General features: G+C 44.2%; 1 protein-coding gene across 4 annotated transcripts in view; it reads left to right on the top strand.

Moving 5' to 3' along the window:
- Nucleotides 1-16078, top strand: part of NSG1 (neuronal vesicle trafficking associated 1) — a 165069-nt gene that overhangs the window by 139019 nt on the left and 9972 nt on the right. For all 4 annotated transcript variants that reach the window (XM_068277356.1, XM_068277366.1, XM_068277375.1 and 1 more), the window contains one exon: nt 1833-1943. In XM_068277356.1, coding sequence (XP_068133457.1) covers nt 1833-1943 — 111 coding nt within the window. The remainder of the gene's footprint in view (nt 1-1832; nt 1944-16078) is intronic.

Below are 16078 nucleotides of genomic sequence, written 5' to 3'. Positions count from 1 at the left end.
TCAGATTACACAGAGAACAATGAAACAAAGGGCAGATTAGGTGTTTACTGTCATGTTCCCACTGATTTATAAGGTAAAATACAAGAGGGTGCTTCATCTCTGGTTCTCTTTAAGGGAAGGTCAATGTGATGCAAATAGTTACATGCAGGATTATGCAAATATTGTCAAATGTATGCAGCTTAAAAATGGACCAATTAAATCCTGCCAAAGTAGTATTCAGTTGGTCCATTTTCAAACTAAAAAATGTGAATACAAAATGTGCATACTCCTGCATCATCCTGATCATCCCTAGTCGCATTGTTACCCGCTGATAATCACTTGAGTTTGCACAGTGTTTGGTCACAATGTACAGTGGTTCTGTACTGTAGTGTACTGCATGTTTGCACACCTGTCAACTATCTGACCATTTACATAGTCTAGACCTACAGTCAGTATACAGTCTTTTAATTGGACAAATGGGCAGTGGGCTTCATTACACTGGCAAAAAGAAAAAACACCTTCTGTGGACTGATCATGTGGTTATGCCTCATCAATGCTAATGCCTCATCAATGCATGCTGGAAGATTTCAATAAAGACTGCAGCCAGTCCCAAACTCTTTGTAGCTTTGCAACTATTTAAATATTATTATAAATTATGCAGGATACCCATTTTACCTTATTATCCTTATTTGATCTTTTTGAATTATTCATATCCTATATAAACCCCCTGTGTCCCTGCGTCCTCTCCTGTCCCTGTGTCCGTGCGTTTGGGCTACAGCGCATGTGTGGCACGCGGGCGGACGTTGGAGAGAAGGAAGACAGGTGCAGGGGGAGCGCGGCAATGCACGTCGAAATTGCATGCCGGGCAAGGTGGTGGTGAGGGGGGTCCCGGCTGAGCCCTAGCGCCCGTTTTAAATGGGCAGGCTTAATGCCTATAGCTCTATATTAGTATATAACTATGCCCTCCCACTGATGTTTAGACTAGGATATGATGTCATGCAGCCTTCTCCCGAGAACATGTGATGTTCCTTCTCACTTCCCAAATGGAAAAAAAAAACATTCCACAGTGATGCATCTTGCCAGCAGTAAAGATACTAGAATCTCTGATAAATTTAAGAACGTAAATTAGGGTCAGGTAAGATTTTTTAAATGGGCAAACATTGACTACATCATTTAAGAATGAATATTGTGTGCATAGGATGCATAGAAGGTGTAATATACTCTGATATACATATTAGATCTAGATAGACAATCAAATCTGAGCTTTTGAAAAATGCACAATACAATATATGATGGAGGCTGTAATTCTCGTAGGAGTGCAACTTGGTCTTAGGATAAAGGGGAATGGCCTAAGGTAGAGCGTATGCTTGTCGGAAAAAGTGAGTTTTGAGAGAGTATTTAAAGATATCAAAGGTTGGAGAGTGACAGATGTGTTCTGGAAGGGCATTCCAGAGGAGGGGTGAAGCAAGTGTGAAATCTTGTATATCTGAATGCGAGGAGGTAATTCGATAGGAGGACCAGAGAAGGTCTTGTGCAGATCTTAGATTACGGTTGGGTTGGTATCTGAAGACTAGTGAGGAGATGTACAGGGGTGAGAGATTATGGAGAGATTCGTAGGTTAGGGTTAAGAGTTTGCACTAAATCCTCTGGTTAATTGGCAACCTTCATATCCCTCTCATTACAGAGTCACTTTAAAGTGTGTGTGTGAAAGTAAAGCCCTTGGTCTGGTTCCCTTCTTTAAAATTACCCAGCAAAATATCTAAATTAGATTCATTCTTTTCCTTTATCTGCGCTGATTGCTGAATGTAGATTCAAGCGTATTGCAAGTCTCTCATGAATTCTGTCTCTTGCAGGTCACCGTCCTTGTTCTGTTTGCGTTGGCATTTTTGGCGTGCATCGTGTTCTTGGTAGTCTACAAGGTGTACAAGTACGACCATGCCTGTCCTGAGGGATTTGTGCTGAAGGTAAGACCTATACTGCCTTATCTTAAGTGAAATTGTGAGAATCCTGTGCAGAGCTGGAAAAGGACAGCACTAACCGCACACAGTCTGCTGATCCCAGGTCTTGTTCCTCATTTCTCTGGACAGCAGAACAATCTTTGCAGTATCCTTGCAGTGTGTATTCTCCTCTGCAAAGAAAACCTTGTCAATTTTAGCATTGACCTGAAAGAAAGAACAAACTTATAATGAATTGTATGTGTAGTACGGATGATTAATAGGACATTAATAGCAAAGAAAAGAATCTCATATTTTTATTTTCAATGATATAGCTTTTTTTTTTTTTTTTTTTATAACATTGCATCATTCTCTAATATTTGCAGTTAAAAAACGACACTCTGTATTTTAAACTATGAAACAGAGCAGAGGGAATGACCCTTTGAACTTCTCTGCAGTAAAACCTTATCTGAAGCTGTCTTTCATTGTTTCTTTGATGTATAAGTGCTTCAGAAAATAGGGCTGTCTCTGACCTAAGCTGGGTCGGAGAGCTCAGAGAAGCTCTATTGCATAGATAACAACTGAAGGTGTTTAACTCTAACTGGAAAACAATATGAGACTCTTTTCTTTGCTTCTAATGTTCTATTCCTTAGCTGTACTACACATACAAGTCATTATATCATAAGTTTATTTTCACTTCAGGTTTGCTTTAACTAACCTATAGTACTCACATGAATAACATACATTATTGCCACCCAAAACAAACATTAATGATGGCTATGGGTGACAAAAGTCTAGAGTGAATAAAGAGCTCATGCTCTTAACAGTCAGCCGGTGGTACATGATTTAGGAGTTGGGGAAACAAGTTTGCAATACAATCACATCAATGTTTGGTAAAGGACTGACAACACACACTGGTACCCTAAAATGTGGTCATGGCAACAGCAGTTTTTTATTTATTTATTCATATTTTAGCTGCTGGGTTGTTTAAAGTCAGGACAGAAACCGTAAACCCTAGCATTCAAGTGTGCCCCCTGCAGGAGAAGAGCCCGTGTTACACTGATGGTGGGACTGAAGCGAAAAAAAAATATATGATATAATGAATTGGTTGTGTACTATGAATAATTACTAGAAGATTAGCAGCAAAGAAAATATTCTCATACTAGCCGACCCGCGGCGTAGCTTACGCCGCATAAGAGGGTAGAGGGCAGGAAGGGGGTATTGGGCACAGCAGCGGGGAGGGGGGTTGGACCCCCCTCAACTGGGTCCCCCATGTGTGCTCTACCTCCAGCTTAAGCTCAGCAGGAACCCCCCCTCACCTGGGTCCCCCATGTGCACTCCCCCTCCAGCTTAAGCTCAGCAGGAACCCCCCTCACTTGGGTATCCATGTGCACTCCCCCTCCAGCTTAAGCTCAGCAGGAACCCCCCCCCCCCTCACCTGATTCCCCCATGTGCGCTCCCCCTCCTGCTTAAGCTTAGCAGGACCCCCCCCCCCCTCACCTGGGTCCCCCATGTGCGCTTCCCCTTCTGCTTAAGCACAGTAGCAGCCACCACTATTAGTAAGAGGCAGCGGGCGGGGATGACTCACCTCTTCCGTGTTCCATCGTGCGTTTCACTGTCATCACTTCCTGCAATGCCGCACACTGTATTGGTGTAATTTGCCTTTTAAAAACAGAAGGAAATCTGCAATAATTCAGCTATAAGTGAACATTTGTGGTTACCCACAATGCACTGCTACTAAATATGCAAATGACCCCTTTTCCCCCTTGGTAAGCCAAGCAAGCATCCAGAACCACTGGTGTATAGCAAGCATCTAGCTTTAAATTTTACACAGACATATCAAACCCACATGTGACAGCCTGTTTCAGACTTTTGGTCCTCATCAGTACATGGCAGGGATTGATATGACTGTATGAGATAGGGCTTGGACCAGTACACCAGAGTAACCAAGCAGCTCAGGGTGACCCAAACCCCTCAGAATGTATAGGGGGATAAAAAGGACTAAAAAGACCTCCTACTAAAAAAAAGCAAAGCTTGGTGTAATTTTCCTTCCTAAAACAGAAGGAATTATGCAATAATTCAGCTATAAGTAAACATTTGTGGTTACCCACAATGCACCACTACTAAATATGCAAATAATTCATTTTCACCCTTAGTAAGCCAAGCAGGCATACAGAACCACTGGTGTATAGCAAGCCTATAGCTTTAAATTTTACACAGCCATATCAAACCCACATGTGACAGCCTGTTTCAGACATTTGGTCCTCATCTGTACACAGCAAGGATTGATATTGCTGTATGATATAGGGCTTGGACCAGTACAACAGAGTAACCAAGCAGCTCAGGGTGACCCAAACCCCTCAGAATGTATAGGGGGATAAAAGGGACCAAAAAGACCTCCTACTAAAAAAAGCAAAGCTTGGTGTAATTTGCCTTCCTAAAACAGAAGGAAATATGCAATAATGTAGCTATAAGTTAACATTTGTGGTTACCCACAATGCACTGCTACTAAATATGCAAATAATTCCTTTTCACTCTTAGTAAGCCAGGCAACCATCCAGAACCACTGGTGTATAGCAAGCCTATAGCTTTAAATTTTACATAGATATATTAAACACACATGTGACAGCCTGTTTCAGACTTTTGGTCCTCATCTGTACATGGCAAGGATTGATATGGCTGTATGAGATAGGGCTTGGACCAGTACAACAGAGTAACCAAGCAGCTCAGGGTGACCCAAACCACTCGGAATGTATAGGTGGATAAAAGAGACCAAACAGACCTTCTACTAAAAAAATCAAAGCTTGGTGTAATTTACCTTCTTAAAACAAAAGAAATCTGCAATAATTCAGCTATAAGTGAACATTTGTGATTATCCACAATGCACCTCTACTAAATATGCAAATTATTCCTTTTCACCCTTGGCAAGTCAAGCAAGCCTAAAGCTTTAAGTTTTACACAGACATATCAAACCCACATGTGACAGCCTATTTCAGACATTTGGTCCTCATCAGTACATAGCAGGGATTGATAAGGCTGTATGAGATAGGGCTTGGACCGGTACAACAGAGTAACCAAGCAGCTCAGGGTGACCCAAACTACTAAGAATGTATAGGAGGATAAAAGAGACCAAAAAGCCCTCCTACTAAAAAAAGCAAAGCTTGGTGTAATTTTCCTTCTTAAAACAGAAGCAAATCTGCAATAATTTAGCAGTAAGTGAACATTTGTGGTTACTCACAATGCACTGCTACTGAATATGCAAATTATCCCTCTTTGCCCTTGGTTTGATATGACACTACTTCTTCTTCTTGCTTGGACCAGCCCCTTCTTCTTGCTTGGACCGGCCCTGGGGGCAGGGCGCTACTTCTTCTTCTTGTTTGAAGTTACTCTATTATATATATAGATTTTTATTTTCAGGTATTTAGTGTTTTTTCTAACATTGCATCATTCTCTAATATGTGCAGATTACACAACACTCAGCATCCAAAATGATTCTTTCAGAGCAGTCTGTGAACTAATGACTTCTCCTCTGGCAGAGGAAAAGTAAAAAATTAACTAACAGTTGAGATAATAAAAGTCATAAAACAGCCCTCTCCACGACTTTGAAAGTCGTAGAGCTTAATGGCTTTTTTGTATAGAGATAACAACTGGAGTTTCTTAAATCTTCCTGTACTGGAAACAATTAAACTGATGTATCTGATCTTAATGTTTTATTTCTTAGCTGTACTACACATACAAATCATAAGATCATAATTTTTTTCCCGCTTCAGTGTCTCTTTAAGGTGTCCATACATCTAGCGATGATGGGCAGATTTGACCTAGAGACTAATCTCTCTCTGATCGAATCTGATTAGAGAGAGATCTGTCGGCTGCCCATACACCGCAGGCCAATTTTTCGATCGATTTCAGCATGAGGTCTCTTGGAAATGGCCGAGTCCACCGCTTCGCCGTTGCCCCGTATGTGCACATGGGGGCACATTTATACACTAGGGGGAACAGCATGGGGGTGTTTCTTCGCTTGTCCCGATATCACGCGCCGTTACTACCACCTGATCAACCATAATGGCCCGACATCTTGCACCATGCCCTATTGATGCATGGAACCAATTTCAGCCCAGAATTGGTCACATCGTTGCTCAGGCATTATCTTGGCGGCACAGATGTTCATCCGATTCAATCATAATTTTCGAATTGGATGTTGGAGAGATGTATGGCCACCTTTAGGCATACCCCTGGAAATACAGTGGTTTGCAAAAGTATTTGGCTCCCTTGACGGTTTCCACATTTTGTCACATTACTGCCACAAACATGAATCAATTTTATTGGAATTCCACGTGAAAGACCAATACAAAGTGCTGTACACATGAGAAGTGGAACGAAAATCATACATCATTCCAAACATTTTTTGCAAATCACTAACTGCAAAGTGGGGTGTGCGTAATTATTCAGCCCTCTGAATCAATACTTTGTAGAACCACATTTTGCTGCAATTACAGCTGCCAGTCTTTTAGGGTATGTCTCTACCAGTTTTGCACATCTAGAGACTGAAATCCTTACCCATTCTTCTTTGCAAAAATGCTCCAGCTCAGTCAGATTAGATGGACAGCGTTTGTGAACAGCAGTTTTCAGATCTTGCCATAGATTCTCGATTGGATTTGGATCTGGACTTTGACTGGGTCATTCTAACACATGGATATGTTTTGTTTTAAACCATTCAATTGTTGCCCTGGCTTTATGTTTAGGGTCGTTGTCCTGCTGGAAGGTGAACCTCCGCCCCAGTCTCAAGTCTTTTGCAGTCTCCAAGAGGTTTTCTTCCAAGATTGCCCGGTATTTGGCTCCATCCATCTTCCCATCAACTCTGACCAGCTTCCCTGTCCCTGCTGAAGAGATCCCCCGAGCATGATGCTGCCACCACCATATTTGACAGTGAGGATGGTGTGTTCAGAGTGATGTGCAGTGTTAGTTTTTCGCCACACATAGCGTTTTGCATTTTGGTCAAAAAGTTCCATTTTGGTCTCAAGTGCCCAGAGCACATTCTTCCACATATTTGCTGTGTCCCCCACATGGCTTGTGGCAAACTGCAAGTGGGACTTCTTATGCTTTTCTGTTAACAATGGCTATCTTCTTGCCACTCTTCCATAAAGGCCAACTTTGTGCAGTGCACGACTATACTTGTCCTATGGACAGATTACCCCACCTGAGCTGTAGATTTTTGCAGCTCATCCAGAGTCACCATGGGCCTCTTGACTGCATTTCTGATCAGCGCTCTCCTTGTTCGGCCTGTGAGTTTAGGTACACGACCTTGTCTTGGTAGGTTTACAGTTGTGCCATACTCCTTCCATTTCTGAATGATTGCTTGAACAGTGCTCCGTGGGATGTTCAAGGCTTTGGAAATCTTTTTGTAGCCTAAACCTGCTTTAAATTTCTCAATAACTTTATCCCTGACCTGTCTGGTGTGTTCTTTGGTCTTCATGGTGTTGTTGCTCCCAAGATTCTCTTAGACAACCTCTGAGGCCGTCAGAGAGGAGCTGTATTTGTACTGACATTAGATTACACACATGTGCACTCTGTTTAGTCATTAGCACTCGTCAGGCAATGTCTATGGGCAATTGACTGCGCTTAGACCAAAGGGGGCTGAATAATTACGCACACCCCACTTTGCAGTTATTTATTTGTAAAAAATGTTTGGGATCATGTATGATTTTCGTTCCACTTCTCACATGTACTTTGTATTGGTCTTTCACGTGGAATTCCAATAAAACTGATTCATGTTTGTGGCAGTAATGTGACAAAATGTGGAAAACTTCAAGTGGGCGAATACTTTTGCAAACCACTGTAGCTATCTTATTGGACCAAAACGTGCCTTTGCAGGGCTGCCAGTCCTCTGTACTGTAGAGTTATTATCTGGAACTTTCCTGAGAGGACTTCATATTGACCCCCTGGCTTTGTAATTGCCTCTTTTGCCTCTCACTTCTGGCCTCCATGCACTTACCATTAGGAATCCCTCAAGTCATGCCGTTTTTGTGACCTGTTATTGCCTTTTCAGAGAATGGATTTTGGAGGTTTTAAATGTACTTTGTATTTCGTAGTAAAAAATTGCTTCCTCGGTGGAGGTTGTATTGTGAGGCGCGCTGTCGGGAGGAAGGAACACCTGAAATGTACATTTTATTATGCAGAGAATAGCTCAGCATGCTGTAGTAGTGAGCTCAAAGTCATGTCTCAATTATACCTGGATATGAAAGCGATATCACGATGTGCTGGACTCGCTGCGCAGTTAATAAAGAAATGTGTGTTGACTCCGGTAATTAAATAAAATGGTTTCTGGAACAAAGAGAACCGTTTCTATTTAGGGAAATGGAAAAATCATGACATTTCTCAAGCAGCAGATTAGATGTGAGGCGGCAGACTGTTAAAGGGAAATTCCACCTTTGTTTAGGAATAAACAAGTTCTTCAGTTCAGCTTTACGCATTGCTCGGATTAATGCAGTACTACGTTATTTCAGCTGCACAACTAAATTCTGCGCCCACAGTCACCGAACCTCCCCATCATGACTACAACACAGCTTGTCTGCTTGGCAGTATCCAAGCTGATGACTGCCACATGGTTAGTGTAGGTGTTAAAAACTGCTAGCAAGACATCCTGCTTTGTGCGACTATTTCTGCTGGAAGAAGAATATAATACTAGTATGGGCTTTACATATATGAAAACACAGTCTCCGAACCTCCCCATTATGATTACAACACAGCCTGTCTTCTTGAGAGTTTCCAAGCTGCTGACAGCCACATGAATAGTGTAGGTGTTAAAAACTACCAACATTGCTTCCTGCTTTGTGCAGCTGATTATTTCTGCTGGCAGATGAATATAATACTAGCACAGTGGGCTTTACATATAAGAAGACACAGAGTACTGACTTCAGGGTAAAAATAAGAGCAGTTTGTGATTACAGTAGGTCATTTGCCTCCAGCAGAGCACACAGATATCTAGACTGGAATGGTTCTAGTTCTGTAGATCCACAAGCCATTGCTCCTTAACGACTCCCCCCCTCCCCCCCCCCTCCCATCTGTGTAGAATGCACCATCACAGCAGTCCAAAGATTTTTCCATGTGGAGCGCGCTCCCGGCTACAATGCATGCCGGGAGCTGTAGTAAGTAGATGTGAGTACATCTCCTGCCAGGGAGATGTACGCACTATAGCTCCTGATATACATTGCGGCACGGATCTCCTGGCATACATTGTGGAAGAAATTGCGGAATAATTGAAACCAGAAACCAAAGTGTTGTCAGTGTGGGTGCATGTCTCTGATTGCAAACACAGACTTGCTGAAGATGGCCATCCAATATATGAAAGCTGCCTACTCCAGCAAACCAACAATTACTCCCCAATCAGAAAGCTATTAGGGAGTGCTGATTATTATACGGCCTTGCGGCACTCCATCATAATCCGATTTCAGCTGAAATGAGGAAAAACTGATTGCACTGCTTCCCTGCTAGCTATATACCGATTGCTGCTACGCACAGGTATGTGGCCATGGATCCCCCGCTGCTCTCCCACCCCCTGATTAATATGATCACAGTTCCCAATCCATAATCAAATGGCATCTCATTAATTAGCTTGTGTAGTCCTCCTCCACAACCATAGTAACAGAAGGCATTGCTGGCCTCCTGTAGGCTAGCAACGCATCTGTATAGAACGCAGATGAAACTATTTCCATGAGGCTAGACTCCCGATGCCTGCCAGGCACATCTAATGCTACATACACACTTAAAAGATAAATGAAAGATATCAGACCAATTTTACCCCCTTCCATGTAGTATGAGAGCCATACTCTACACAGTCTATTCTATTGAGCTGAACTCCCCATCAGATAAAAATCTTTGCAGGATGCTCTACACAAAGATGCCCGTACACATTCAACAGATCCAGTGGCGTAGCTAAGGAGCTGTGGGCCCCGATGCAAGTTTTACAATGGGGCCCCCCAAGCACTCTATACATAACAATTGATACGGCGCACCAAAATCTGCCAAGAACAACCACAGGGTCAGAGGTGCAAAAAGGGTATGGGAAACAGTTTGTTAATGATTACCACTATTCAAAGTATCTCTAGAAGATATTATTATGAGCACAGGACCAATAAAGAGCTAATACTGTAGTTGAGGGAGGGCCGTTTGGGGCCCCTCTGGCTCAAGGGCCCCGATGCTGTCGCTACCTCTGCACCCCCTATTGCCATACCTCCCAACTTTTTGAGATGAGAAACCGGGACACTTAAGCCACGCCCCCAACCACACCCCTTGACACACCCCTAGTCAAAAATGTATAGATGTATAGATATATAGATATATATAGATGTATATATATATATATATATATATATATATATATATATATATTATTAAACGGGACGGTTGGGGCCCCTGCCTATTGCTACGCCCCTGAACAGATCAGTATCTGCAAAAGATCTGTTCCTGCAAAAGATCTCTTCCTGCCCAATATCTGTTCCTGCAAAATGCATTCATAGTCTATGAGATCTGCAGATCCTCATACACACCTGGTTTAACAGACTTTATCTGCATATCTGACATTCATCTGCAGATCAGACAATCATCTGCAGATCTGAAAATCCATCCTGGAGGATCTGATCTGCAGATGAATGTCTGTTAACCCTCTGGGCGATACAATTATATCGCCCAGGAGGTGGCGCAGCACTATTTTTTACATTTTTTTATTTTTTAAATCATGTAGCGAGCCCAGGGCTCGCTACATGATAGCCGCAGCGCAGCGGCATCCCCCCACCCACTCCGATCGCCTTCGGCGATCAGAGTAAGCAGGAAATCCCGTTCAGAACGGGATTTCCTGCTGGGCTTCCCCGGTCGCCATGGCGACGGGGCGGGATGACGTCACCGACGTCATGGACGTCGTGACGTCAGAGGGAGTCCCGATCCACCCCTCAGCGCTGCCTGGCACTGATTGGCCAGGCTGCGCAAGGGGTCGGTAGGGGGGGGGGGCTGCACGGCACGGCGAGCGGCGGCGGATCGGCGGCGAGCGGCGGCGATCGGAAGTTACACGCAGCTAGCAAAGTGCTAGCTGCGTGTAACAAAAAAAAAATTATGCAAATCGGCCCACCAGGGCCTGAGAAATCCTCCTGCGCGATATACCCCGAGCTCAGCTCGGGATTATCGCTCAGGAGGTTAAACAAGGTGCGTATGAGGATCTGCAGATATCATAAACTATGAATGCATTTTGCAGGAGCAGATCTTTTGCAGATAATGATCTGTTGAATGTGTACAGCATCTTTGTGTGCAGCATCTTGCAAATATTTTTATCTGATGGGGAGTTCAGCACAATAGAATAGACTGTGTAGAGTATGGCTCTCATACTACATGGAAGGGGGTAAAATTGTTCTGTGATCTTTCATTTATCTTTCAAGTGTGTACACACCATAAGCCTCGGAAGAAGCTACTACAGTGAAACGGTCGTCCAGGCCGTGCACCAGTCGGCACCCACTGCCCATCCCACACACCCTCCATCTTATGCACGATAAGTATTATCCTGAAGGTCAAACAATGCCAGTTGCCTGGCTATCCTGCTAATCCTCTACCTCTAATACTTTTAGCCATAGACCCTGAACAAGCATGCAGCAGATCAGGTGTTTCTGACATTACTGTCAGAACTGACAAGATTAGCTGCATGCTTGTTCCTGGTGTTATTCAGACACTTTTGCAGCCATATAGATGATCAGGGTTGCCAGGCCACTGGTATTGTTTAAAAGGAAATAAATATGGCAGCCTCCACATTATTTTCACTACAGTTGTCCTTTAAACATAGGCAATCATTACAGTAGCTGATGACTTTCAAAGACAAATCGCATGCGGTATGTGATTAAGTAATGCATGTATAGAGTTGGGCCGAACGGTTCGCCTGCGAACGGTTCCATGCGAACTTCAGTGGTTCGCGTTCGCGTCCCGCAGGCGAAGTTTTGCGGAAGTTCGGTTCGCCCCATAATGCACCATGAGGGTCAACTTTGACCCTCTACATCACAGTCAGCAGGCCCAGTGTAGCCAATTAGGCTACACTAGCCCCTGGAGCCACTCCCCCCTAATAAAAGGCAGGCAGCGGCGGCCATTACGCTCACTCGTGTGCCTGCGTTAGTGAGAGTAGGGCGAGCTGCTGCAGACTGTCTCTCATAGGGAAAGATTAGTTAGGCTTAGCTTGTTCCTGGCTGCATACCTGTTCTGTGAACCCACCACTGCATACCTGTTCTGTGAACCCACCACTGCATACCTGTTCAGTGAACCTGCCACTGCATACCTGTTCAGTGAACCCACCACTGCATACCTGTTCAGTGAACCCACCACTGCATACCTGTTCAGTGAACCCACCACTGCATACCTGTTCAGTGAACCCACCACTGCATACCTGTTCAGTGAACCCACCACTGCATACCTGTTCAGTGAACCCACCACTGCATACCTGTTCTTTGAACCCGCCACTGCATACTTGTTCTGTGAACCCACCACTGCATACCTGTACTGTGAACCCACCACTGCATACCTGTACTGTGAACCCACCACTGCATACCTGTTCAGTGAACCCACCACTGCATACCTGTTCAGTGAACCTGCCACTGCATACCTGTTCAGTGAACCCACCACTGCATACCTGTTCAGTGAACCTGCCACTGCATACCTGTTCTGTGAACCTACCACTGCATACCTGTTCTGTGAACCCACCACTGCATACCTGTTCTGTTCAGTGAACCCGCCACTGCATACCTGTTGTGTTCAGTGAACCCGCCACTGTATACCTGTTCTGTCATTCAGCTACATCAGCCAGGCGACCATATGGGCTGTAAAGCCACCAAAACCTGCACTCTCGCCATGGTGCGCACCAGTCCAGCACGGCCGTCACTACACAAACAGCTGTTTGCGGTGCGTTACACGGTGAGTTTGGTGTGTCAGTGTGAAGCAGTACCTTAATTACACTACCTGATTGATGTATACACATGCAAGATGTTTTATAGCACTTTAGGCCTGTCATTTAGCATTCAATGTGATTTCTGCCCTTAAAGCGCTGCTTTGCGTCAAATCCAGATTTTTCCCGGGGACTTTTGGCATGTATCCCACTCCTCCACCTGGGGGTCCAGGTGTTAGACCCCTTGAAACATCTTTTCCATCACCTTTGTGGCCAGCATAATTTTTTTTTTCAAAGTTCGCATCCCCATTGAAGTCTATTGCGGTTCGCGAACTTTTCGGCGAACCAAACTTTCCGCGAAGGTTCGCGAACCCAGTTCGCGAACCGAAAATCGGAGGTTCGGCCCCACTCTATGCATGTACTCCGTTTCAAAACGAAACAAAATCACACCCCCAAAATGCAGAGGTTTCCTGAAATCACATTAGGCCAATAGGAAAACATCATGTACGTTTTTGGATTGCGGCAAAATGCATGTGGTTTTACCAAGTGTGACCCCTGCCTGAAAGAGGCCTAAGAGGGATGGGGTATAGTAATAAAATGAGGACAGCCTGGACCAACATGCTTGGTTCTGACAGGTTGCATTCCCTGAAGCAGAGGCCAGGGTTATAATATACAGTTAGGTCCATAAATAATGTATTTGAAGCAAAAAAGTGGAATATTCTTGAAGGGCCAAGTCAGTCATCTGATTTTAACCCAAGTGAGCATGCATTTCACTTGTTGAAGACTAAACTTCGGAAAGAAAGGTCCACAAACAGCAACTAATAGCCGCTGCAGTAAAGGCCTGACCGAGCATCAAAAAGGAGGAAACCCAGCATCTGGTGATGTCCATGAGGTCATTGCCAGCAAAGGGTTTTCAACCAAGTGTTAGAAATTAACATTGTCTTTCCAGTTGTTTAAGTTGTCCAATTAGTTTTGAGTCCCTGAAATGAAGGGATTGTGGTAAAAAATGCTTTAGTTGCCTCACATTCTTATGCAATTGTTTTGTCCACCCCAAAGAATTAAAGTTGAAAGTCCAGTGGTGTAGCAATAGGGGGTGCAGAGGTTGCGACCAAACAATGGCCTTTGGGTCAGCGGGGCCCACTGAGGGCCTGTATTGATCCATGTTATTAGCTTTTCACCACCAGGGGTGTAGCAATAGCCAATGCAGGCATACCAGCGGCTAGGAGGCCTTGGAGCAGAGGGGGCCCAGGAGGTAGTTCATGTTTTTACCATTTACTTTCTGGCGTTTCTCCATCCTCTGACTTTGTCTCAGTGCCCACGAACTATGTGCAGTGTTGATTGCAGGAGATTGTAAATTGTCCAATTAACTCATATCCATAGGGTAGGAGCAGGTTAATGAGACTCTGAAGTCCCTCTGAAGTTTTTTTCCCCTATTTTTTAAATGTAATCTTGTTAAGCATTATATTCTAAGTGGAATCGCTGCAATCCCGCCGCAAAACGAGTGTTTTTTAATCGAGAAAAAAGCCCAGCAAAGTTCCAGGGCTTGCAGGGCTTTACTTCCTTGAAGGGGCAGAGCTTTGAGCTATAGCTCTGCCTCCTCCGCAGTCAATCTCTGCAGATTGCCGCCTCTCCCCGCCCCTCTGTCTTCTTCCACTGAGAGGGGCGGGGAGGAGGCGGAGATCTGCGGAGATTGATTGCGGAGGAGGCAGAGCTACAGCGCAAAGCTCAGCCTCTCCAGGGTAGTACAATCTGCGACCTGCAAAGTCGTGGAACTTTGCAGCAGGTCTTTTTCTCTATTAAAAAACACTTGTTTGCACCCCAAGCACCTTAGTTTGTGAAAGTCTGCACTTCAACTGCATTTTTTATTTAAAAATCATTGTGGTAATGCATAGAACCAAAGCTAGAAAAACGTTGTCTCTGTTCAAATATTTATGGACCTAACTGTATGTGCCACTGTTGTGTATGGTGACTGCTACACCTCAAACATATGTTCTGTATTTCAATTCAATCTGCTAAAATGATAAATTATATAACAAAAGGTGCGATCAATCAGCTCTTGTAGAATTAAGGATCTTTCGTACAGTATGATGTATCTGTGATGCCTTATATTATATACCTGCTCCCTCTTCCAGTCCAGCTGATCCACTCAGTAGACTCCAGATATGTCCAGCCCTAACTGCTCCATAACCTTTCAATCCATCAATGTCACATGAACCATTTCTGCAGAGCTCAGTCTATTAATCAGCAGTCTCCAGCTAATGAAGCTCAGGCAAGCTGCTTGTTATCAGACACACTGCATGGAACGGCAGGGAGAAACCACACAGGTGTGGTAATGAGGCAGCAGACCTCCACTCCATAGAAGAAATACACAATTAGCAGAAAAAAAGCTATAAAACCAAGCGTAATCCCAGCACATCAGCCTCACTCCTATGCGAGCCCTGGAGGAACATACAGACATCACAGCATACTTTGGCTGGGTCTAGCACCAATTTGTTTCTATAGCCTGCACAAATAGCCCGCTGTCCAACTGCAGTTGAGTAAGGAGAAACTGGTTGGGAGGCATATTGAGTAAGAAGAAACAGTATGGGAGGCAGATTGAGTAAGAAGAAACTGGATGGGAGGCAGATTGAGTAAGGAGAAACTGGTTGGGAGGAAGATTGAATAAGGAGAAACTGATTGGGAGGCAGATTGAGTAAGGAGAAACTGTTAGGAGGCAGATTGAGTAAGGAGAAACTGTAAGGAGGCAGATTGAGTAAGGAGAAACTGTTAGGAGGCAGATTGAGTAAGGAGAATCTGGATGGGAGGCAGATTGAGTGAGGAGAAACTGGTGGGAGGCAGAATGAGTGAGGAGAAACTGGTGGGAGGCAGATTGAATAAGGAGAAACTGGTTGGGAGGCAGATTGCTCTGGGAAGAAGAATTGATCTATCCTCTATCCTTGTAGCACTCAATGCAGTACATGTGGCCGTTGTTTACCGCCACCCCTCTCCCCAACCAACTTGATGTCAATTTACTGCCTCACTGCCTTTTTGAACAGTAACTGTCCACAATCAACCAAATGTTGATTAATTACAGTTGGGGGCAAAAATGGACTTATGTGTTGCCAGCTTTACAGCTCTCTGTCAGACAGCTCAGTGAGGCACATCTGTTACATAGGCCCCAATGCCAGAACAGATAATTTTGTGCCCTTTCTTGCTGTACTATAACTATACAGTGGCTGCACTGTTCTATGACCTCACACTATGGGGTCATCAAAGG

The sequence above is a fragment of the Hyperolius riggenbachi genome, chromosome 1 (assembly GCF_040937935.1).
Source record: "Hyperolius riggenbachi isolate aHypRig1 chromosome 1, aHypRig1.pri, whole genome shotgun sequence".
In the NCBI taxonomy this organism is placed as follows: Eukaryota; Metazoa; Chordata; class Amphibia; order Anura; family Hyperoliidae; genus Hyperolius; species Hyperolius riggenbachi.
This window is presented reverse-complemented; position numbering and strand designations above follow the sequence as displayed.